The 22,951-nt window shown below is 43.5% G+C and overlaps 1 protein-coding gene across 1 annotated transcript in view; it reads left to right on the top strand.

Annotated features, from left to right (window-relative positions):
- MAMDC2 (MAM domain containing 2) overlaps positions 1-22,951 on the top strand; it is a 110,214-nt gene that overhangs the window by 59,636 nt on the left and 27,627 nt on the right. The window contains exons 6-9 of the mRNA XM_016214236.2: positions 8,953-9,209; positions 11,889-11,982; positions 16,450-16,593; positions 19,703-19,968. Coding sequence (XP_016069722.2) covers positions 8,953-9,209; positions 11,889-11,982; positions 16,450-16,593; positions 19,703-19,968 — 761 coding nt within the window. The remainder of the gene's footprint in view (positions 1-8,952; positions 9,210-11,888; positions 11,983-16,449; positions 16,594-19,702; positions 19,969-22,951) is intronic.

Raw genomic sequence — 22,951 nt, forward strand, 5'->3', positions numbered from 1 at the left:
GACATGGGGCCAGAAAAGTGAAAGGCTGCCTTGAATTGGGGGTTCAGGGAAGGCTTTCTAGAGGAAGTGACATCAGAACTGGAACTTGCCAGGTGAATAAGTTGTGTAGGTGTGCAAAGGTGTGTAGGCGTGAGAGTGAATGTTTGATTAGATGGTTGGAGAGGGCTTGAGAATGGTGGGATGTATGATGATGGCCGAGTAGCCCCGAGATCTGAGGTTATGTTCCTGCCAGTAACAATCAGGACGCTTGGATGCCTGTCGCTTCTTCCAACTCTTCTCTGCTATTTCACTCCAGTTTCTCTTCAGCTCTTGGACTAATGTTTTGCCCAAGCATTAGCCAAACAGCCCTCTCATTCCCACCCAATGCACACACATATGTGTGCACACACGCACCCACTCTCACACACATTCACACTCCTCACACCTGGACTCCTAGGTAAAACTTTTCCCTATATACAATGGGACTAAAACAGATGAGTCCTGAAGATTTTTAAATATCTTATTTAAAAAACACTCTGCCCCTATGACTCAAAGGTCTGAAGAGGATTACTCTTGGGGGGAAAAAAGAAAAAAACAACCTCCAAAGCTCTAAATAAGAGAGAGGCTGCCTTCCTTATTACATTTGCCTTCTACTGGGTATATTGATTTTCCCTGAGCTCTATCAATTTGGGTGGCAAAGTAAAGATTAAATGGTCCAGATGTCTGCCCACGGCAGCAAATTTTGCTCTATATAAATTCATCTCATGTTCATTTGTATACTGGGAGCAGTTTTTACTTTTGCTCTCAGGTAAAAATTGCAGAAGCAAACAGCGTGGGGCCAGGGAAGCCGTGTGCCTGCTCAGAAACCTGAGGGCTTCAGAGGGGCTGAAGGACGTCCTCCCAGGAGGGCTCTGGCCTTCATGTTGTAGAGAAGGGAATAGTTCATGTAATATCTGAAAAATATGTGGATACGAATTTTCCTTTATTCGGCTGTGTGTTTATAACAGTTAGCTCCAAACAGTGAGTCAGATTTTTCAGATGAGCACGGTGTCTCCAAATTCTTGTCTAGTGATGAAAATGGTTAAAGTGTGCAGTAAGAACTGTGGCCGGACACATTTGGGATACTGGATAGGGTGGAATATTGTTTGCTTTTCCTTACTCAATTCTGATTCATCCCATATGGATCTTTTTCTTTTTTAATATTTTATGAAATGAAGTAAAATCTTTCAGGAGGTAACCTACTGACAGCTCAAATCATTACTGTTTTCTACCTGTCTTAGCAGAAAGAAGATGATTGCTGGAAAAATAATGAGAGAAATCCATTTCTTTGCTGATTTTTTAAATCAAATCTGCTTGTGATGCCACTCTAGAGGGAGCTGACTAAGGTTTTAAAACCTAAAAGAGGGTCAGAATTATTATATTCCATCGAAGACCCTGAGACGGATGGATCATCCTCCCATAACTCATGACACTCTTTTCTCATTTCAGTTCAGACTGAGCTCAAGCATCATCTTAACAGCACCTATTCATTCACTCTCTGCATTGATCCCTTGGGTTCATTGCAGAATATTTTCCTTCATATTTTCTTCCCATTGCCTTTGTGCAAACTCTGCTGGATCTCCTTTCCCTATCCTTGGATCACTTACCATTTTCCCATATTAACAGCTTCCTTTTAAAGAATTAAGTTCAGTCAAGTCAAAATTCAAAAATCTCACCAAAGTCCAATCTTCCCCCGGCCGGAGCACAGTAGAGCAATAGAAAGAGCTTTTGTGCTTTATTTCTTCATACTTCTCCCCTTTGCCCTTTCCCCATGCTGCTCCTGGCTCCTCCAGGGTTGGGGGGAGGCAATGATGAGGGTAGAAAAGAAAGGGAAAGGAATAAGACAAAAAGTTTTATATGACCAGAGCTGTTTAATCTGGAGTTGGTGCCCTTTGTACTGCAGGAGGCCAAAGGCTGGCCGTTTCTCTCACGGCCAATGGAGAATCCCACTCCACTCTTCCCAGACAGGGGGACGCACTCCCTGGGAACACCCTTTAGCACCTATAAGTAACGGTACACCTGGCCAGCCCTTTCTGTCGGAGGTGCCACCCTGCATGCAATCCTTTTGAGAAGAGATCTTCAAGGCCCTCTAGCCCAGCTGCCATCTGAGTTGCCCACTTAGGCTAAGGGAAATCTCAAATCTTTGCCCCATCAAACTCCAGAAGTACAGCTCACTGGCAACAAACTCCTCTCTGTCCACTCTGCACCCCTACAGGTCCCTCCTACCTCTTGCCTTTAGATCTAGGAAGTCAAGAGTCAGAGACTAGCCTTGGTACCCCGCAAAATCCAGTTATCACTCATCAAGTTCTCCCGGTAACCCTGGCCACCCTCCTCTCACAGCTCAAGGCAATCGCAGAGCTCGGAATTTCTGCAACCGGGGGTGGGGAGGAGGTTAGATGGAGTTTCCCTCTTCCACCCTGTCTGCAAGTGGTTCCCTTACGTCTCCTCCCTTGGATCAGGGTAAGAACAGGGAAGCATTCCCTCCCCTTCCCTTGAGGGGTCAAAAGGAAACACATGGCAGGTCAGCTCCATGACAACTCTCTTCAAAGAAACCCTGTCTCCAATCTCTGATCCCTCTCTAGCCTTGTCATATATACAGGCTGGAGGGGAGAGGTGGGCTAAATCTGGTGGAGCTGGCTTAGCTCCCAGGTCTGCCACAACGTAGCATATTCTACACCATGGCCTGCCCTGCTCTTTAAAAAATAGAACTACTTATCACCCATTGAGGTCTTAGCAGAGACTAGGAGAAGTTCCACTTCATGTTCATTTACACTTATGCCATCCCTACAAGCTGTATAAAAAGACTAGAATCTGGCTGGATTATACTAAAACTCACCTAAACCCGTAGAACTAAAGGTTCATGAAGAAAACTGTCGGCTTCATAGGCTAGGAGAGCAGGCGTGATAACTAGCTATCTCCGGGTGCTGCCTCCTCGTAATGGCAGCAGACCAGGGATGTTTCCAGCTGGCACACGTTTCTGCAGACCAGACACCCCCCTTCCCCGAGACGGCCCGTCCAGACAGCCATGGCACGGCTGCGCGCGTCACAGCGAGAGCGCAAATGCGGCCAGCGGGGCGGAATCACAGCTGAGTCAGAGGGCGCCTTGGGCCTGGCAGCCAAGCCGAGGGCAATCTTTGTGGAATGCTGGTTAGCCAGACTGTTTGAAAATAAAAGTTCAGGGACTTCCCTCAAAGTCCTTTTCCTAATTCAAGGGGAAACGGTGAACTAGCAGGGGCCTCTGGTTCCGCATGGACAGTGGAGCTAGTTCAGGGGCTGCTGCAAGAAAGGGAGGTCATCTTCACAAGCAAGTGTACACGTGCGGTCACTGCAGGCGCAACCCCAGAGGGGCCTCGGCTTTGGGTGGCATCATTGCCAGTTTTGATCTTTCAACAGAATTGGAAATTGTTGGGGAGGGTTTCCCCTTGAAACTGCAGGCTTTTAGTGTATAATCCAGAATGAGGGGGAAATAGACTGGCTGTCAGTCTGAATATGGCAAAGCAGCTCAGACTTTAAAGAGTGGCAATAAACTTCGTAATTGTTAATCTTATGAGGAACCCATTGTCCCCCTCAAAGACTCATTTCCAGTTAAAAATGTAATACTTCCAAATCTTTGTGGCCTACAGGATCCCCGATGATTTGGCTGATTATAGGATCCCGTCCACATAGGGTCCATCTATACCTAGTTTCACCCTACTCTAACGTAAATGATCTGATCAAAATGGACTCTCCCAGAAACTCTGGAGGCTCTAGAACCAGATAGGAGGGTTGGCCTTATTGAACTGGGCTGGAAAATTCTCATAATACCAGACACTAGACATAATTTTCTAAGAACTCCAGGCTGCCTTCTTCATTCCCCTTGGAAAGGTACACAAAATGGTTCCTGCAGCCACCCAGTCATTTGCTCAGAGCTGATTGTACCCAGCAATGACTCAGCCTGGACAGACACCTGGTGATTTCTGAATCATCCCCACCCCTTCAACTGAAATGATAAACTTATGATGAGCTACTTTTTGTTTTCCAGTGAAAAACTTAGTCTTACTCAGATGATCAGTGAATAGTACCCAACATTGGCAACAAACGAATGATGGGGCCGGGGGCCAGGGGGTATGTGGTCTAGTCTAGTGGTTCCATATGAGACTTGTCAGCAGGCCTGTTCTTATCCCCAGAAGCCTCTCTGACTCACTTTGGGCAGGTCACATTGTGCTCGCTGGATGTTTTTTTGGATCAGAAATGTAACTGTGGCTCACTTGGCATAGTGTCTTGTGCATGTGTTGTTAATGAGGGCCCTGAACTGCAAATTCAGGGATTAAAATGTTGTTCACATAGCAGGTGAGTAACCATCCTTTAAAGAAGATGGTCAGACTCTCTGTCCATTGTGAGGAAGATAATGCATAATGCGTCAGGGTCTGGGACATTTCTCTAAGCACAGTTATTGTGTACTCTGGGAGTAGAATGAATAATTTCAAGTGTACTTGTGAGGTCTCCCTCAGATTCACTGAGAGTCTCAGAGAGTCTTTGGAGGTGTTCCTCTCCTTGGATAGAATGACTTCCATCTTCCTGGCTGTGTCAGTTTGGGTCCTCCAAGAAGCAGACACTAAGGTGGGGTGAGGTGTGAAAGAGATTAACTGGGGGAAACGGCTGTGAGGGATGAAGGGGGGAGCTGGAGTAGCTGGGCCAGGTCAGTGTATCCATTAGGCATAGTAGTCACAGTGCCCAGGAGCAATGACAGTTTTAGGGATCCCTGAGGATGTTTATATTTTATTTATTTTAAAAACAAAAGCAAAATGAACATAATAATAACAAATGTAAGTCCAGTCTAGATTATCCATCTTTATACCAATGAAATTATAAAATATAATTTTTAACATACAGGGTGTCTCCCCAAAATGTATACACATTTGAATGATTACAAATCAGTGTTTATTAACATAGAGTTCATTTTCAAAATTTAAAAGAATCTACAGAAATGAATAATTTTTTTGGTAACACCTGTTTTCAAACTGATGACTCTTTTGGTCTAGGCACTGCTGAAAACCCAAGCAGTGGAATTGCAAACATCAAGAATCATTGGTGTGCCTTCAATTCGTCAACTGTTGCCAGTTTTGTACCGTAAACTTTATCTTTTATGTATCCCCATAAAAAGAAGTCTAGTGGCACTTTAGGATAAAGTTTCTTTGTTCAAAGCTTAGTCTGGCTTCACCATTATTTGAAATCAGTTAAACCTGAAAAGGAGTGGAAATTAAGTGAGTTATCAGCTTAATTTTATCAGCTTAAATGTTATCAGTATACATTTGGGGGGGACACCCTATACTCTATGGAGAAAGGTGCTCATGGCGGTGACAGTGTCTAGGTTCCACACAAGTCACAGTGCAGCCTTGGGTGGAAAAGCCTTCAGCACAGGCTGGAAGGCTGACGCCTGTGAAAGAGAGGGGCCAGGCTGATGAGGAGCTGCTGAAAGGCACTATGTCAGACAGACTGGCCCTGCTCGGGTGCCCCTGCTAAGCTTGGTGACTGGCTGAGAATAGCCCAGTTGATGTGGCCGCGGAACAAACATTATCGTGGATCCACACGTGAGACAGCTAGAGGGTGTCAGTCTGCTGTGGTCCATGCAGCAAGTTCACTTGAAGGAAATGTCAGCAGCCCCCCCCATGGATCCTCCAATGAGGTATCAAGTAAACAAAGTATTATAGCTCTTCTACCTGGACCCCCAGTGGCATATTTTGGAAAGAGATCGTTTCATTGGTAAGACATCATTACAAAGGCATTAAAAACTTCCCCTCTGGAGAATGGCTGGTTGCCAGAGAGAAGGGGGATTGAAGGACTGGGTGAAAGATGGGAAGGCGTGTGTGGGGGATGGGTGAAAAAGGTGAAGGGATTAAGAAGTATGAATTGTAGTTACAGAATAGTCATGGGGATATAAAGTACAGCCTAGGGAATATAGTCAATAATATTCTAACAGCTATGTATGGTGGCAGATGGGTACGAGATTTATCAAGGTGATCACTTAGTAAGCTGCATGATGTCCAATCACTGGGTTATACACTTGAAACAAATATAATATTGTATGTACTGTAATTGAAAAATAAAAAAGTATTTAAAATAAAAAAGTAATATAATAAATTTTTTTAAAAACCCTTCCCCTCTGCCTCCGACACTCACGTGAGTTCTCAGTGGACAAAGGCGTGTTGCAGAGGCCAGCTGCTCACATGCATTCTCTATTAGGAAAGTGTTCTGGTCGAGGTTGGCTGGTCACCAGCAGTGTTTAAAGGTCACTGGACCTTCCTTGCATAATAGAGGTTCTTTTAGTCCATTCAGCCTAACATTCTGATTCTTCCATTAAAATCCCTCCCCAGAAGTGGCAAGTTGGGTTTCCAGCCTACAGACATGTTTATCTGACACACACAAAGTTTAAAAAATTACAGTGAAGGCTATTATGGATTGAATTGTATCTCCTCAAAATTCATATGTTGAAGTTCTAACCCCCGGCACTTCAGAAGGTGACCTTATTTGGAAACAGAGTCATTGCAGATATAATTAGTTAAGATGAGGTCATACTGAACTTGGGTGGGCCCAAAACTCAGTATGACTGGTGTCCTTATAAAAGGGGGAAATTTGGAGACAGAGAGAGACGTGCACAGAGGGAGAATGCAGTGTGAGTGCAATGGCTGGCTGATGCCAGCGAACCACCAGGACTAGGAGAGAGGCCTGGGGCATATTCTTCCTCACAGCCCTCAGAAGGAGGGCTTTAAAGAAGTTTTTTCTTTAAATATGCCTTTATTGATTTCAGAGAGAGGAAGGGAGAGGGAGAGAGAGAGATAGAAATATCAATGATAAGAGAGTCATTGATCAGCTGCCTCCTGCACACCCCCCACTGGGGATGGAGCCTGCTACCTGGGTATGTGCCCTGACCGGGAATCGAACCATGATCTCCTGGATCCTAGGACAATGCTCCCCCACTGAGCCACGCCAGCCGGGCAAGGATCCAACCCTTTTGATTCCTTGATCTTGAACTTTTAGCCTCTAGAACTGTGAGGCAATCAATTTCTGTCATTTAAGCCGCCTAGTTTGTGGTACTTTGTTGTAGCAACCCTAGCAAACTAATATGAGGACATCATGTAAAATGGATAGAGTTGCCATAAAAATCTGGATTCTGAGCTTCGGTGGGAAAAGCCTGCAGCAGGGGGCTGGATGTCAGGGCATCAGCTGGGAGTAGAGGGAAGGGCTCTCAGGACCGGAGGGAGAACACAGGCCGTGCGAGGGGCCACCGCTCTCACCACCAGCCGCTCGTGGCAGCAAGCGAATATGGTCCTAGGGCTATCAGATTTCTGAGTTTTCCAGGGAAGACTGATTTCTGTTCTTCATTGCTGGTGAAATATGATCTCAGATGTTGGCAACTAATCCACCACCCTTGTTTTTCTCTTCCCGACGCCATCCACACCAATCATGTACCTGATCTAGCTGACTCCTCCGAGCGTCTGAGTCTGTGATCTCTATTATTCAGCTGCACGGCTTGGCAAGATGATCAGGGAAATTCTGTTTAAACAAGAAAGGTTATTCAGTGGGTCGGACAATTTGCTACCAGGAGAAAGTAAGCTTTGATTTGTCCATCTTTCTCCTCTGCCTTGTCGAGGTGGGGACCTTTCTGAGACCATATGAGTGCTTCAAATAACCATTGGTTGAAGGCCTACCGCGTCCTGGGCAGTGTGCTAGATGCAAAGCAAGTGCCAGTGTGTGAATGCATATATTCTTCCTAATATCCTTACCACTATTTTGCCAAGGATAAAAGGAATCATTATTAACAGGGCATAATGTAATAAACACAAAGGTATTAGGCTGTTGTTGTTCTGAGCCTGTAAACAGAAGGGCCATTCTCTTGAAGCTGCACTGCATAGCTTTCCTCAGTCACTGCAGCTTAAATACACTCAGACAAAATTGCTAAGAATAATAACTCCTCTTCAGAGACGATGGGGAAGGCATGGTGCTAGAATCATTAATAGCATTACTTTATTTCATTATAATTATGTTAGGCAATTACAGTGTGTCAGGCACACACTAAGCGCCTCATATACATCATCTCATTTCATACTCATATCAGCCCAATGAGAGAAGTATTTGGCTCTCATTCTAGAGATCAGGGAATTGAAGCCCAGAGAGATTCAATAACCTACTTAAGGTCACAGAGCTAGTAAGAGGTAGAGCAGGATCTGAACTCAGTTCTTGCAATGCCAAATCCAGGCTCTCCCATTCTGCCTCATTGTTTTTCAGTTTCACCAAAACACCTCCAATGGAAGTCAGCCTCTGAGTCCAGAGCCCACCAAGGCCTTCCCAAGAGTGGTATCATTCTTCCAAATCCTAAACCCCTCTGCAGGGTTGATTGACCTACATGTTCTATTAAAGAGGTACAACTTGTCAGTCAGTATGAATTCAAAGTCTTAGTTTCTCAAAAAATATACAGTGACATTTTGTATATATTGCACAGATGTATAGGAGGGCCCCCTCTATGCCTTTTTAAGAACAGCTTGTACACTTGGTATGTTCTTAGAAACCTTACAACTCAACGAAGGCTTGGAGGAGGGGGGCTTCGGGGGTAATATTCTGTTTCTTCCCACAGCTGTGTTCAGCTTGTGAAAACTCCAGCACTTTACAAATAGTACATCTACCTTTCTATATGGAGGTTAACTGCAGTCAAAAGTAAGGAAAAGAAAAAGAATGGTTCTTATTTTGTGTTTCGCAGAGCACAGTGAACTCCGTGCATTTATCTCCCAGGTGCAACATTCATCAGCCCAGGGCCAACCTTCTTTCAGCTGTAACTCACTGGCTTCCTCTCCACCACTCCCACTCTGGACAATTCTGAAGTAAATCCCAGAATCCCACCATTTCAGCTGACAGTCCCCAGCCCGTCTTATGCTGTGTTTTCCTTTCTCTGGTGTTCAGGCCACTACATGTACGTGGACTCGGTTTACATCAAGCACTTCCAGGAGGTGGCCCAGCTCATCTCCCCGATGACCACGGCCCCCATGTCTGGCTGCCTGTCATTTTATTACCAACTCCAGCAGGGGAATGACAATGTCTTCTCCCTTTTTACTCGGGATGTGACCGGCCTTTACGAGGAGATCTGGAAAACCACCAGCCCTGGGAACCCTGCCTGGAACCTTGCTGAAGTGGAGTTCAGTGCCCCGTACCCCATGGAGGTAGGTGGCCCAGGCGGGCCCTGCCCTGGCCACTCTGGGGCTGCTGCCCCCGCCAGGCATGGGGGGCAGGAGGTGCTACAGTCCCACACTCATTCTTTCTTCTCTGCTGTGTCTCACTCTTTTTTTTCCTTTTCCCTTCCTCAGCTTAGTACTCCCTTCTGTCTTCCTCCTTAATCACTTTCTTTTTCTAGCACGACTATTTTTTTCTAAGGATGACTATGGAAAAGCCAGTCAACCAACAAGATTTTTGTGGCTCACCCTCCCTTTGAAACTTGCACTGTGGTCATGGGAGGTCAAAAAAGACCAATGCCTTCTAAGTGAAAGTCACTCTTGAACTTTCGTTCCTGAGAGCAGTTAGGAAGGGTCATTATAAGGAAGGTTATTTCCATTCCCAGTCGAGGGCACGTATCTCGGTTGCAGGCTCGATCCCTGGCACCAGTTGGGGCATGTACGGGAGGCAACTAATCAATGTGTCTCTCTCACATCAATGTTTCTCTCTCTAAAAATAATCAATGGAAAAAAATATCCTCGGGAGAGGATTAACAACAACAACAACAAAAATACCAAAAACTTTTTATAGTTACATGAGTGAAACTTTTTATAGTTACACGACTGATAAATGTCTGATGCAGGAGAATTACAAAATTCAGGAAAGCAAAAGAGGCTAAAACAGCCTGGCCAACCATGCAAAGATGAGAACAGCTAACATTTTGGTGTTTATCCTTGAAAGACCTTTTTTCTAAGCACATATATTAATACATATACATCTATGTGCATATTCTATTACTTACAACAGTTCAACAAAGTAGGTAAAAATATTCCCATGTTACAGATGAGAAAGGTGAAATGGAGTCTAAGGAGTTTGACATTTCTCATCTAGGCGAGTGCACACACAGCGGTGAGTGCAGAGCACTTAGAAAAGTCCCTGAACTAAAATCTGACCAAAAGCTGAAGGAGGAGACCCAGCTGTGTCTGAGGACCCCAAAAGACCTCTCAAATCAGCGGGGGCAACAGTGTGGTCACAGATTTGGAGCTATAAGCAGAGTCTTAGTTACCAGAGGTTATTACTGTCTCCTACTTTTTACATTGTGCTTTTTTACAATATCTTACCCTGTTCTCTTTAAAATACAAAAGGAGTGGATTATCCGCTGGATGCTTTTTAGTGGTGCCATCTGCTCTCCTGATGTGGAGCTTCAGAGAGGGTTGGGGTTGGGTCTTGGTTTCTGTCGTGTCCTATCTACTGATAGCCTGTCACTCCTCTGAACCTCTTCAGATCCCCCTAGGACCCCCATACAGCCCAGAAAGAGCACAGTGCCATTCACAGTATGTGTGCTATTTCCCATCCCAAAGGCTGACCAGGCCTCAGTTTGCTCTTGCAGCCCAGAGGAATGTGTTCTGTGAGTGGGTTACAAGGAGAAAGAGAAATATACACACTGCTTCAGAAATAGTCTTTCCTTTTATTAAAAGGCAAATGAGTCTCTCTCTCTCTCTCTCTCTCTCTCTCTCTCTCTCTCTCTCTCTCTCTCTCTCGCACACACACACACACACACACACACACACAGCATTTTCTTTGTGAACGCCTTCCCTCCAACCATAAACTCCTCCTTGGGCAACATTAATATGGGTGAGACGTGGCCAATTTTTTTTAAACATCAAAGCTGAAAAGTTACAATTCTGGGCATTACTAAACCTCAATGTGTATCCATTTGATTCACACATGTGTGATTTGCTCTAATAGTCTGAACTCATTATGCTGGCATTATTTGCTCTCCGTAATTGCCAGGAAAAGAAACGTATCTTGCAGAAATCAGTGAATTTAATGTCACTGTATTCTCCAATGAACTTTCAAAAGGAAAACAAGCATTTAAGACCCTCTTTCTGAGCAAGAGAGCAGCACGCAAGCTGTGATGAGCATATTAGCATAGTCTGCTCCGAAATAATCTTTCTTCTTTGGCCTGCTCAGTAAGATGGGCTCTGTCACTCACTTCCTTTATCGGCTTTCACGGACCAGGGTTAAGTGTGTAAACTTCATCTGCCCCTTCTCACTGGTCCACACCTGTTCCCTTTGTTCTCAGCTCGTCTCATCTTGCCACAGACCCACTTCCAGGGCCCCTCGTGGATTTTGCCAAGACCTGGTAGGATTATTGTTGTTAAGCTGAAGGACACCTTAGGAACCATTTTGCCCAAACTCTTTTTTTCCCCCTTCAAAAATGGAGAAACTGAGACCCAGAGGAGAGAAGGGGCCTCTACCCGAGTTAACTGGCGCATGAAAAAGGGCAAAGGCCTTAAAGGGGCTTAGTTCCCTATGAAGCGCAGGGGAGAACCTGACCTGCTTACTGCAAGTAGCCTGTTGTTTCTTTCATTGAAGCTCATAATGCAAATTGTCAGTTCTGTAGCTCTATCAGAAAGTGGCACAGGTACTTAAGCTGACACTCAAGGGAGGGGGGAAAGTTCACCAATAAAATGCAATTTAGGGCTTAGTATTTACTCTTCCGAAAAGAGACTGTGGGTTGAGGAGGAAGCTGCCCACGCTCCTCTCTTTAGAACATGAATCTTCAAGTACCTATAACTTGGCATTTCCTGGCTTACTGACACATCATTTTAAATCATGCTTAAGAGCACTTAAGCCTAACAGAAAATATGTAAACCTGTAGCACACTCTGCCGTTTTCCTCTGCAGCTCATTTTCGAAGTTGCTTTCAATGGTCCCAAAGGCGGACACGTGGCCCTGGATGACATTTCTTTCTCTCCTGTTCACTGCCAAAATCAGACAGGTAAGCACCCTTTTTCCCTTCTCCCACGTATTGGAAGTTTCCTTCTCAATAGATGCCGATGGTTAGGACTTGCCTTATTTCTTTCTAATTGCCTTACCTTTTCTATTCTCTCATCCTTAAAAATTATTTAACTGGATCATCATTTTTCTGGTATATTACTCTTTTTTTCTTCTCACAGAGTGATTCTAATTTTTCTGACACCACAGGCCCTTCTCAGGGGTTAGGGAGCTTTCATCTTCCCTACCTGTTAGGAAATGAAAATTAAATAATGCTCATTCTTTCCCCATCTTTCTCTTTAATGATATCATGGGTTCCTAGATAGGTGGATGGGTAGGTAGAAAAAAAAAAAATCTCAAAATCTAATGAGTAGAATTATGAAAACTCTTTACAATTTTATGTATCCAAGACCTATAAATGTCCTCATATTTAAAGATATTAGTATTTGGTACCTATCCCTATGATATTTTTTCTCTAAATATTATGTACTCAGTTTAAATTCTCTTCTAAGTGAACCCTCAAGTTACTTTATCATGGCTAATTTTGTAATTTCCATAAACTTGGTGCTTGGAAAAGAGAGAAACATACTAATTTGCTGAAGCCAAATATTAGTTTTACTAATTCTAATTTTTAAATAAAAGCTAGTGAAATTAAAAGAACCAGACTGAATTTACATATTTTCATTAAAATTATTTAATCCAAACTATAATCAAAGACTAAAAGACTCTCTTAATTCGGCAGAACACAAAAACCAAAATTGTTTTACTTCTCTAAATCTGATTGCCCCCTTATTCTGTCTCCAGTTAATATCTCAGTGATGCTCATAATAGTTTCACAACCTCATTATCATTATTTTTAGAAAGTTTTTCTTTGTCACTAGGCGTTTACATTGAACATTTATATTTCCAAATGACACGTGTGGGAGAAGAGGTGTTTTATTCAATATCTGTGCTGGGTAGAGATGGGGTGAAGAGGCAGCTGGGAGGTCACAGAATCTACTGAGCCACCTTCGAAGTATTATCTAGAAATACTCTCCCTTTTAAAAAGATACAGAATATTTGTGCTTTTTCCTACTGACTGGCGAAAAGAAAAGAAAGAATCCAGCAATATTAGGACCATTTATTAAAAGGGCTGGTAGCCCCTTGGTCTGTAAATTCTAGCCCATGTAAAGACCCTTCCTCCACAAGGGCCACCAGAGATTCACTTTTTAATATAGTTAGGTCAACTAAGACTCCAAATTGATCTTCAGAACTTCCCAACATACCAACTTTGCTTTAAAATGATTAAAACATGTGATCATCGTGTTATGCTCGAGAGCCAGAACTTTGGATTCACAACCCTATGTTGTCACTTATAAGCTGTGTGACCTTGGGCTTGTTAATTAACCTCTCTGCGACTCTTTCCCCATTTATGCAAGGATGGAAGAATCTGTTCCATAGTGTTGTCGGGAAGATGGATGAGTTAATGTCTATGAAGCCCTTAGCAGACTGTGGCACACAGAAAATGCTTGGTCATGAAACTTAATGTTATTTACTTGATTTTCAAAACACTCCCATCCATTCCCTGGAGAACAGGGGCTCAGACTGAAACTGAAGAGAACCAGCAAAGTACACTGCCCTGATGAATGTGGAAGCTGGAGCCTGCTTTGTGCTTTCATTAAGCAGCTGTGAGACAGATTCTGAGGCTTAGAAGCTGAGCCCTTTAGTTTTCATATTTCATCTTATATTTCACCAATAGTTTATGCCCTTCTGCTTCCTAACAGGTGCCAACATTTTTTTCTTTATCTTGGTTAGCTCCAGACTTGTTGTCTCTGCTTCTCCCAGCTGGGTTTAGCATCTCCCCTCACCTCCCTAGTAGGCCAAGACAGGAATTATTTCAACACATGAAGCATCTGGTTCCCACCATCTGGTTGGGCTTAGAGTTAATCCAGTTTCCTCGACCTGGGACCCATCACAGAGTCACCTGGTTTAAACACCAATGTCATGCCCCTCGCTCTCCAAGTATCTGCCCCGGATGCTCCAGAGGATAGTGAAGCCTCCCCACTCCCCCCACCTTGAGTTTCAGCACTTCCCTTTCTGAGCCTTTTCCACCCACAACTTCCTCCCTTCTGCCATTAGATCTAGTGTCTAGATCATAGGAATAAGCTCTCCTTTTAGGCTGTAAATCCTTGGATGCCTAATAGGCGATTCTGTTCACTTATAGGAATCTGCCTTAATGCTCAATCCCAAACATAAAGGTTCACTGCTCTGCCCTGTGCAGCCCCAACCTCCTTTCTGAGGTCGGGTACACCCCAGACCCAGGCCAGGGACTGGGAGGAGCCTGACACTCATGAATATACTCTCAATGGATGTCTACCTGGGCCTAAATCTCAATATTGATCAATCTTGTTATTTACCAGTAACAACACTACCCAGACCTCTTGTTCAATTGGAAACTTGGCTCCAATTGCTGCCTTGGTTACAGCTGAAGTTGCCACAGCCTTCCTTAGCTCTGAGGCCCTCAAGCGTCTCCCCAGCCTGGTCACTGGCCCAGCTTCTGCTCTGTCATGATTCCTTGGTCTGGTGCCAAGTCCCAATCACTCTCCTCCCCAAGCCAGCTTTGAACTGTCTCCGCCTGCTTTCAGGCTGGAATAAAACTGCTGTAGAAATTCAGCAGCCTAAACAATACATGGTACCCAAAATCCCTCCAGCACCACAGGGGCTGATGAGCCTTTTAGATCTCTAGGGCTGATACTGAGCTTGTCTCCATGAACTCCAAGGAGCAGGGCAAAAGACGAGAAACGCTCCCACGGATTCTTCTCGAGCTGCAGTAACCTCCATCTAATTAGATCATCTTCAAAGGCTCTCATTTCTAAAAAGTTCAAATGTCAGAAAGCAAGAGATTAGCTAGATCTTACATTATAATGCTTATTGGTACCTTGTTAGGGACTTTGTTTTCTGATCAGATGAAAATAACATACAAACAGTAATTCCAAGAAGGGAGAAAATGAAAAGTCATATTTTCCCTGACCACTCCCTTCCCTTGAACTCAAACTTCAATTCCACCTCTTTTTGTATTTTTATATCATTTCAAACTCAGACAGAATTTACAAGAATGCTGTCCCATACACTCTTTACTCAGATCTACAAATTGTTAACATTTTGCCACATTTGTTTTATCAACCATTTAAGAGTAGGTTCTGGACATTATGCCCTTTTACCCCTAAATACTTTGATGTGTGTTTTCTAAAACCCAACACATTCTCCAACATAATTATTAAGTTCAGGAAATTTATCACTGATAGAATATTATCAACTAAACCATAGCCCATATACTAATTTTCCATTGGCCCCAATACTGTCATTTATAGCTGTTGGTTTTCCTGGACCGAGGTTGAATCTTGGATCCCTGTTGCATTGGATTGTCCTGCCTCTTTTGGCCCCTTAATCTGGGCCAGTCTCTCCACCCACTTGAATGTTTTCTTGCTTTGAAAATTGATAAATTGAGAGTATAGTGAATCTTTGTCCCTAAACAGCTCCCCGTTTCATCAGATCACAGTTCCCAGAACTTGAATGTTCCTCTAGGAATGGTTTTCCAGGTATTCAGAACAGTGCCCCTCTCTCTTGTCCTAAAAGATTAGACCAGTAGACATCATCACGTAGAACAGGATCCCACTCAGCTACACGGAATGTGTCCCAGACTCTGGTTCACATGCCCTCTGGGCTCAGAGTGCAATCTGAGTTAGTGAGGTTTGCAATCACTGTTGCTAAGCCCAAGTTATTCTTAAAAGAACAGAAATATTTTACATTCCATACCTTCTGGCAATCTAGGATGAGATGGCATTTTTAAACCAAGGTAAATGATCCTGGAACTCAGCAAAAGCCTGAAAAATGACAGTATGGGTGACAGAATTGGTCTGTCTTTTTGAACAGCATGATTTATACTAAGTAATGATTTCCTTCCAGTGAATCAGCTCCTCCTACGAATGTCAATTATGAATAGATGGTAGCTGTGCTTCTGACACAGAGATTGAACAAAGGAAAATTATTTCTGGAAAATATTATTTCTGAAATATCTGTCTTAAAGAGAAATTAAGAATTTCCTAAAATCCCTACCTTTTCTCTCTCTTTCTTTTTAATTTTGTACAAATGAATTTTGAATTGTGAAGAAGTAGACGAATAAGTGCTCACACTCTTTACAGCACGAAAGGAAATTTCTTTTGAAGTCTGGCATTTCTTCATTTCTGTAGAGAGTGTGAAAGGAGCTCCTTCCTTCCACCCCTTTAGGGAGGAAAACAACAATTTTCCTGTCACGCTGGCACGTTGGTTTGATGCTAACCTGTCAGCATGCCATTAGGGTAAAAATATTTTGACGTGTTTTGTCGCTCCGGTCTCCCCTGGCACAAATGTGTACGTATTTGTCAATCAGTTGCTGTAGTCCTTTGAGAGCCTTGGGTTGAGTGCACTTTAACTTTGGTTCTCTTTTGCTCAGAGCTTCCTTTCAGTGCCTTAGGAGCCAGCTGCAATTTTGAGGAGGATCTCTGCAACTTCTACCAAGATAAAGAAGGTCCAGGCTGGACCCGAGTGAAAGTAAAACCAAACATGTATCGGGCGGGCGACCACACTTCGGGCTTAGGTAAACCGGGCATCTGTCCATATGGGGACTTTGGGGGGAGGGGGGATGGAGGCGGTGGGAGATGGGGGGTAGTGTTCATGCCCCATTCTCCATTCTTATTCCACACCTACCAAAACACCAACTTAAAAAAAAAAAAAAAAGGCAGCTTTAAAGAAGCAAAGACAATTGGTAATCTTGTATTTGAGCATTTTTTTAAACCTGGAATTTAAGTTGTTGGGCTAGCAAAAGTATTTGCCAATTAATTAATAGCCGAAACTTTGGAAACTCTCTTGCTCTTCACTTTAAATGGAGAAGTACCGCCTGGCTGGGTGTGGCTCAGTGGTTGAGCATCGACCTAGGATCCAGGAGATCCAGGTTCGATTCCCAGTCGGGGCACATGCCCAGGTTGTGAGCTCCTCCCCATTCCAGGGCCTGCAGGAAGCAGTCAGTCAATGACTCTCATCATTGATGTTTCAACTCTCTCTCTCCCTTTCCCTTCCTCTCTCTGAAATCAATAAAGATATATTTAAAACATAAATAAATAAATGGAGAAGTACCCTTAAAAAGCTTTTAGAGTCCAATTATAAGAAATATTCAGAATAGACAAATTTATAGACAAAAAGATTAGTGGTTGCCATGGGCTGGGAGGGGAAACAGGGAGTTACTGTTTCATGGGTGTAGAATTTCCTTTGGGGGTGATCATGTTCTGGGACTGAATGGCGGTGGCTGTACAGAATAGTGATGTGCTAGGTGCCACTGAATCGTACACTTGAAAATGATCGAAATGGTAAATTTTATGCTATGGGTATTTTACTGCGAGAAAATATATATTGTGGAGAATAAAAGCTATTGGAAATGTTGGTGGGCAGCTGATGGATATATCTAGGAGGAACTCTCAGAAACCAGTCTGAGCTCCCTGCGTAAAGACCACATATCGCTTTAATGGCTCCCTTGTGAAGCTCACTCCAGTAGACACTGGTGGAAAGGGCTGGTTCTCAAGGGGTTAGTGTCTCATTTACTTATTCAGCAATGACCTGTACACTGGGCACCAGGGTGAATTTACCAGAAAGCTTAAGTTTCAGGACCTCTCCCTTGCATGGGCCCTAGGGAAAGCCCTGAAAGGGCCCTTGCAATATTATACTTGCAATGTTGTGTCTTTTCTTAGAGGTTGCTTAACTTGTAGAAACACAGGCTCTACAAAAACCTATTCTAACCTTGGCCAGACTAACTCCTGGGGGATTACAATAGTGAGCAAGTCAGGTATGAAGCTTGGCCTCTCTGGCTGACAGTCATTTCAATGGGCAGGAGAAACATTAGACAAATATATACACAAATAACTCATAATTACAACCTGTGGTAAGTGCAGTAAAAGAAATGAAGCATGAGCTCTGAGAGAGAATAAAGGAAAGAGCCTAATATTGGTTGGGGCTTCGGGGAATCCCCCTCCGAGGGAAGTGGGAATCAGCCGGGAGAGTGGGAGCCATCCAGGAGAGGGAACAGCATCTGTGAGGACTTCAAGTTGGGAAAGGGCTGGGCGCTCCGAGGAATTGGAAGGTTAGTGTGGCTGCACCATGGGGAGGAGAAAGGAGGAAAATGAAGCTAGAGAGGGAGATGGGTGACGGGTGTAGCAAGCCAGAGTGAGTGTTTGGGATTTTTTATGAAGCAAGTGAGAAGCCATTGAAAGGTGTTAAGTAGAGAAGAGAGTGATTCAATGTAGGTTTCGAAAAGATTGCTGGCTATTGTATGGTGACCTGGATTAGTCTGCTTGGGCTGCCGTTACAAAATACCGCAGGCTGGGTGAGTTAAACAACAGAAACTTATTTTCTCACAGTTCTAGAGACTAGAAGTCCAAGGTCAAGGCACTGTCGGGGTTGGTTTCTTGTGAGACCTCCTTTCAAGGCATGTAGATTGCATCTTCTCCATGTGTCCTCACACGGCCTTTCCTCCAGGTGTACACGTGGAGAGAGATCTCTGGTGTCTCTTCCTCTTCTCGTGACATCAGTCCTATAGGCTTAAGGCCCCACCGTTATAACCTCACTTAATCTTAATTATCCCCTTAAAGGTGCTATCTCCAAATGCAGCCACACTGGGAGTTAGGGCTTCAACACATGCATATGCAATTCAGTTTGTAATACCACTCCTGTGAAATAGCCATAGAACTATTTGACAAATAAGTTAAATAATTGGGTAAAACTAAACTATATAGCAAAGACTAAGCACCCCAAAAAATCTAAAGGGGGAGGGAAAAGGAAAAGAAAAGGAAAAGAAAAAATGTAAAGTACAGCAGGTCCTCAAATAATGTCATTTTATTCAACATCGTTTTGTTATAACGTTGATGAGATGCTGTAGGAACCTACTCTTGTTCACACCAATTAACCTATGGTAAAATTGGCTTCACTATATGTCTTTTCACTTAAGTCACAGAACCTATTGATGACTTTAAGTGAGGACTTTATTTATTTTTTTCTGCCCAGGCTTTCCAAGGTACATAGACCTGTTTTAAGTTTACTATAGAGGTGGTGGAGCAGGTGGGAGGGAGGTTCTTTATTTTATTTTAATGTTATTTACAAGGAATAGGGGAAGAATACAGATCTTCAGCACTTGGGAAGGTCCATCTGATTAAAAACCTGCTCTTCAGCGGTAGGTTTAACATATGACCAGGAAAGCACTAGGCTCTGCCCAGACACACAAACCCTCCCTCCCCCCAGGACTGCCAGGCCAGCCTGTAATCTCTTCATCGCCGCTGGTCCCTGCAGAGAGAAGGGAACATGTGCTCTGGGCTTTATATTCACTGTGACTCAGTACTGGGTGCTCACTCTAAGTCAGCTGGTTCCCCCATGCTCATGAAAATTATAAATCCTAATTGATGACCAGAACCTGGGCATATGCAGTCGGAAATCTATACTTGTTTATGTTTACTTAGAATTGGAGACGGCTTATTGGCAATATAATATGAGGGTGGTCTATCATTAAACTGCAGCTATTAGAAAATGCTTTACCACTTAAAGCCTGTGGAAATAGTCTTTTGACAAATTCCACTCCTTTAACCAAATTTTCCCACTTGGTCATCTGGGCTAGATTATTTAAACTTTTCACGGCTGATACACAGACTGCTTTGTCCTGTTCACAGGGTATTACTTGCTGGCCAACACAAAGTTTACATCCCAGGCTGGCTACATTGGAAGGCTCTACGGTCCCTCCCTGCCAGGAAACTTGCAGTATTGTCTACGTTTTTATTACGCCATCTATGGGTTTTTAAAAATGAGTGACACCCTAGCCGTTTATATCTTTGAAGAGAACCACGTGGTTCAAGAGAAGATGTGGTCTGTGCTGGAGTCCCCAAGGGGTGTTTGGATGCAAGCGGAAATAGCCTTTAAGAAGCCCATGCCTACCAAGGTACAGTGGAACCAGCACAGCCCTTTGTTCATTTGCAGTTGCTGGACTGGATTAGTGCATTTCTGTTTAATTATTTTCAACTGGTGATGTGCTATTTTTCTTCTGTTCAAGCTGCCAGCCCCACACCCACATGCCACCCCAGCCATGCCCAATTATGTCCTTCAGTTCTTTCCATTTTTCTGTGTCTCAGAATCATGGCCACCGAGGGAGTTTGCTTGTTGTTTATTTATTAGATTCCTTGAGAGTACTCAAAAGACAGGGAATATGTTAGCAGTCAAGTTTAACAGCTAAGCTTTAGTTTGAAGCCACAATTCATACACACACACACACACACACACACACAAGACTTGCACCAGATTAACACAATCAGGGATGTACCAGAAATTAAGGAAATTTTTGTTGTACTCACACTTTGCTTTGCCAATGTTTTAAAAAGGGGTTATAATAAGCATTTCATTCATTCACTTGGCTTTCACATATTTATTCATTCATCCATTTGTTTATTTATTCCTTGATTCAACCAGCGTTTATTAGGTATGTGCTCAGTGCAGGGGACACAGAGATGCATGAAGCTCAGATTCACCCTTAAGGAGATCACAGGTGACGGGAAATTCTGATACAGATACGTAAGGAACTAACATACGCTCTCACTATCTCAGAGAAGGGGAGCCTAGAAAAACAGAGGGGCAGTTCTACCAATCGGACACACAAAAATAGTGACAAATAGAGGCCCCGCTGTGCTGGAACTTGGAGGGCTAAGGGTCAGACCATGCTGGACTCTAACTCCTGCCCCCACCCACCCCACTCAGCCCTTTCCCCCCACATCCTCTACTCACAAACCCATGGGTTGCTTAGGAATCGGCCTGCTTCTTTAGAGCGAGTCCCTGCTCTTACCTGACTCCCATGGCATGGGAGCAAGCTCTCCAGCAAATAAGGGTGCCTCAGAGAATTTTCCCCTGTCTTCTTAGGCTGACCCCCATCTCTCCCAGCAACTACACACTTCCTCCCCAATCGCTTAAGGAAAAATGGATGGGGACCCGGTGGGGGCAGAGAAGTTCTCATACCCTCGGGAGGAGCTCCCCAATGCCTACCAAGAGATGGGACACTGCAAAACTCTGGATGTGTGTCTGAAGGTAGCCCCCGGTTCCACAGGTCCCTGCTAAAGAGAACCAGCTCCTCAGAGAGGGAGAGACCATGCGAGGTCCACCGTAGAGGCCTGCATTAAGTGAGGCAGGAACTAAGGTTCACGGAGGGTAACAATACAAATAGAAAGCATACAGACAGTATTCCCGAGAAGGGATGAAATGAAAAGGTAGGCTTTCCCTGACCACCCCCTACCCTTCAACTCAAACTTCGATTCCACTTCTTTTTCTGGTGATGGTTTTCTGGTGATGTCCTCTATATTTCTAAATATTGTATTTCCACCTCCATTCCTGATTCATTAACCTGAACAGCATTTGCTGACTCCCTGCTATGAAAGATAAGGAACTTGGCTTATTTATGCCATTTCTTCTCCTTTTCTCCCTCCTCACAATTTTTAGTTATATTTCTATTTTTCACTTTTCTCTCAATTTCCTTTATAGTTTTAATGCACTCAATCATCTATTTTTGGGCCCATACATTTATGTAGTGTCGCTTAACACCCACTGTGTAAGATGAGTAAATTTCCGCCCTGACTTTTCCCTTTATCTCTTTGGCCCCCTCTGTGTTTCTCAGAGTCTCTCAGCTATACAGTTGCTTTTGCAACTTCTAACATTTGTATTCCCACAGTGGCATCTCTGGCTTACCTGATGGCTGGATTCCCCTTGGCATTTGGAAGATGGCCTTTGGGGGGGGAGGAACCCCTCACATTATTGGGTTTTTAACATCTGCAATTAGCTGGAGGAGGGGGGAGGGAGAGAAAGAGAATATGAATGACAGAGAGACTAAGGAATTTTTTTTCTAGGTCCTGATCCTCATAAGGTTTCATAGGCAACATTTCTTTGGTACATGGATATTTCTGCACCTGGATTTTTGTTGTGAAGTATTCTGTAAACTAAAAATCAAGTCAGAGTTAAATCTTTATTTTAATAGTACTAGGATTTCTTAATGAAATGGCAGCTTTTACACAATCCTGAACAGCCCAAAATAATTTTTTTAATGTTTTAGAAACATTTGGATAGGGCCGGAATCATAAAATGGTTTTCTTGATCTGTTTTTCGTCAGCACATTACTAAATAGAGCTAATCAAGAGCCACCTTGAGACTTTAGTACACCACAGAGGGTAAAGCGGAGAGGCAACAATTCACTCCAAAATGCTTTTCCTTAAAAGCCGAATGTCAGGAGCGACTAGAGAGTCATTATCATAAATTCCCTAATGATGGAGCACAAACACCGGCCTTCCGGTGATTAAAGCCTTAGTTTAACATTAAGCTTTGTCACTGCCGCGCATATCTTAGGTCCTGCAATATCTCCAGGCCCGAAGATAGTTTTCCCTTTAACAGAGGTCTCTAAGTGGTCTGTTCATTAGAAGCACTGAGAGGAACTCAATATTTTGTTCATTAAGTATTTCCTTCGGAAAAAAATGCTAAGTGGCCCATAAATGACAGAATGACCAGGCATTCTGTTTCATCCAGGTCTGGCTTAATGATCAGCTCAGCAGTCATAAAATCTTCCTGGTAAACTCTTCTAAGTCTACATCTTCACTCTCTTATAGGACTAAAAAACAAACGGACTTCAAAAGTCATTTATGGATTTGGAGAAAACCCCCACCTGGCCAATCTGAAAAAAATTTAAATATATATTTTTTCCCACTGGGCAAGAACCTTTTGTCAGCACTTCTCAGGGTATGTCCCATGGGGTACAAATTTCTTGAGTTGGTCCATTGAAAAAGGGTTCTGTAGTCAAATAAGTTAGGGAAATTTTGTATACTAGGTCTCTGTCCCTACACACACACACACACACACACACACACACACACACACACGGAGATTCACAATATGCA

Source organism: Miniopterus natalensis, chromosome 12 (genome assembly GCF_054644295.1).
Source record: "Miniopterus natalensis isolate mMinNat1 chromosome 12, mMinNat1.hap1, whole genome shotgun sequence".
In the NCBI taxonomy this organism is placed as follows: Eukaryota; Metazoa; Chordata; class Mammalia; order Chiroptera; family Miniopteridae; genus Miniopterus; species Miniopterus natalensis.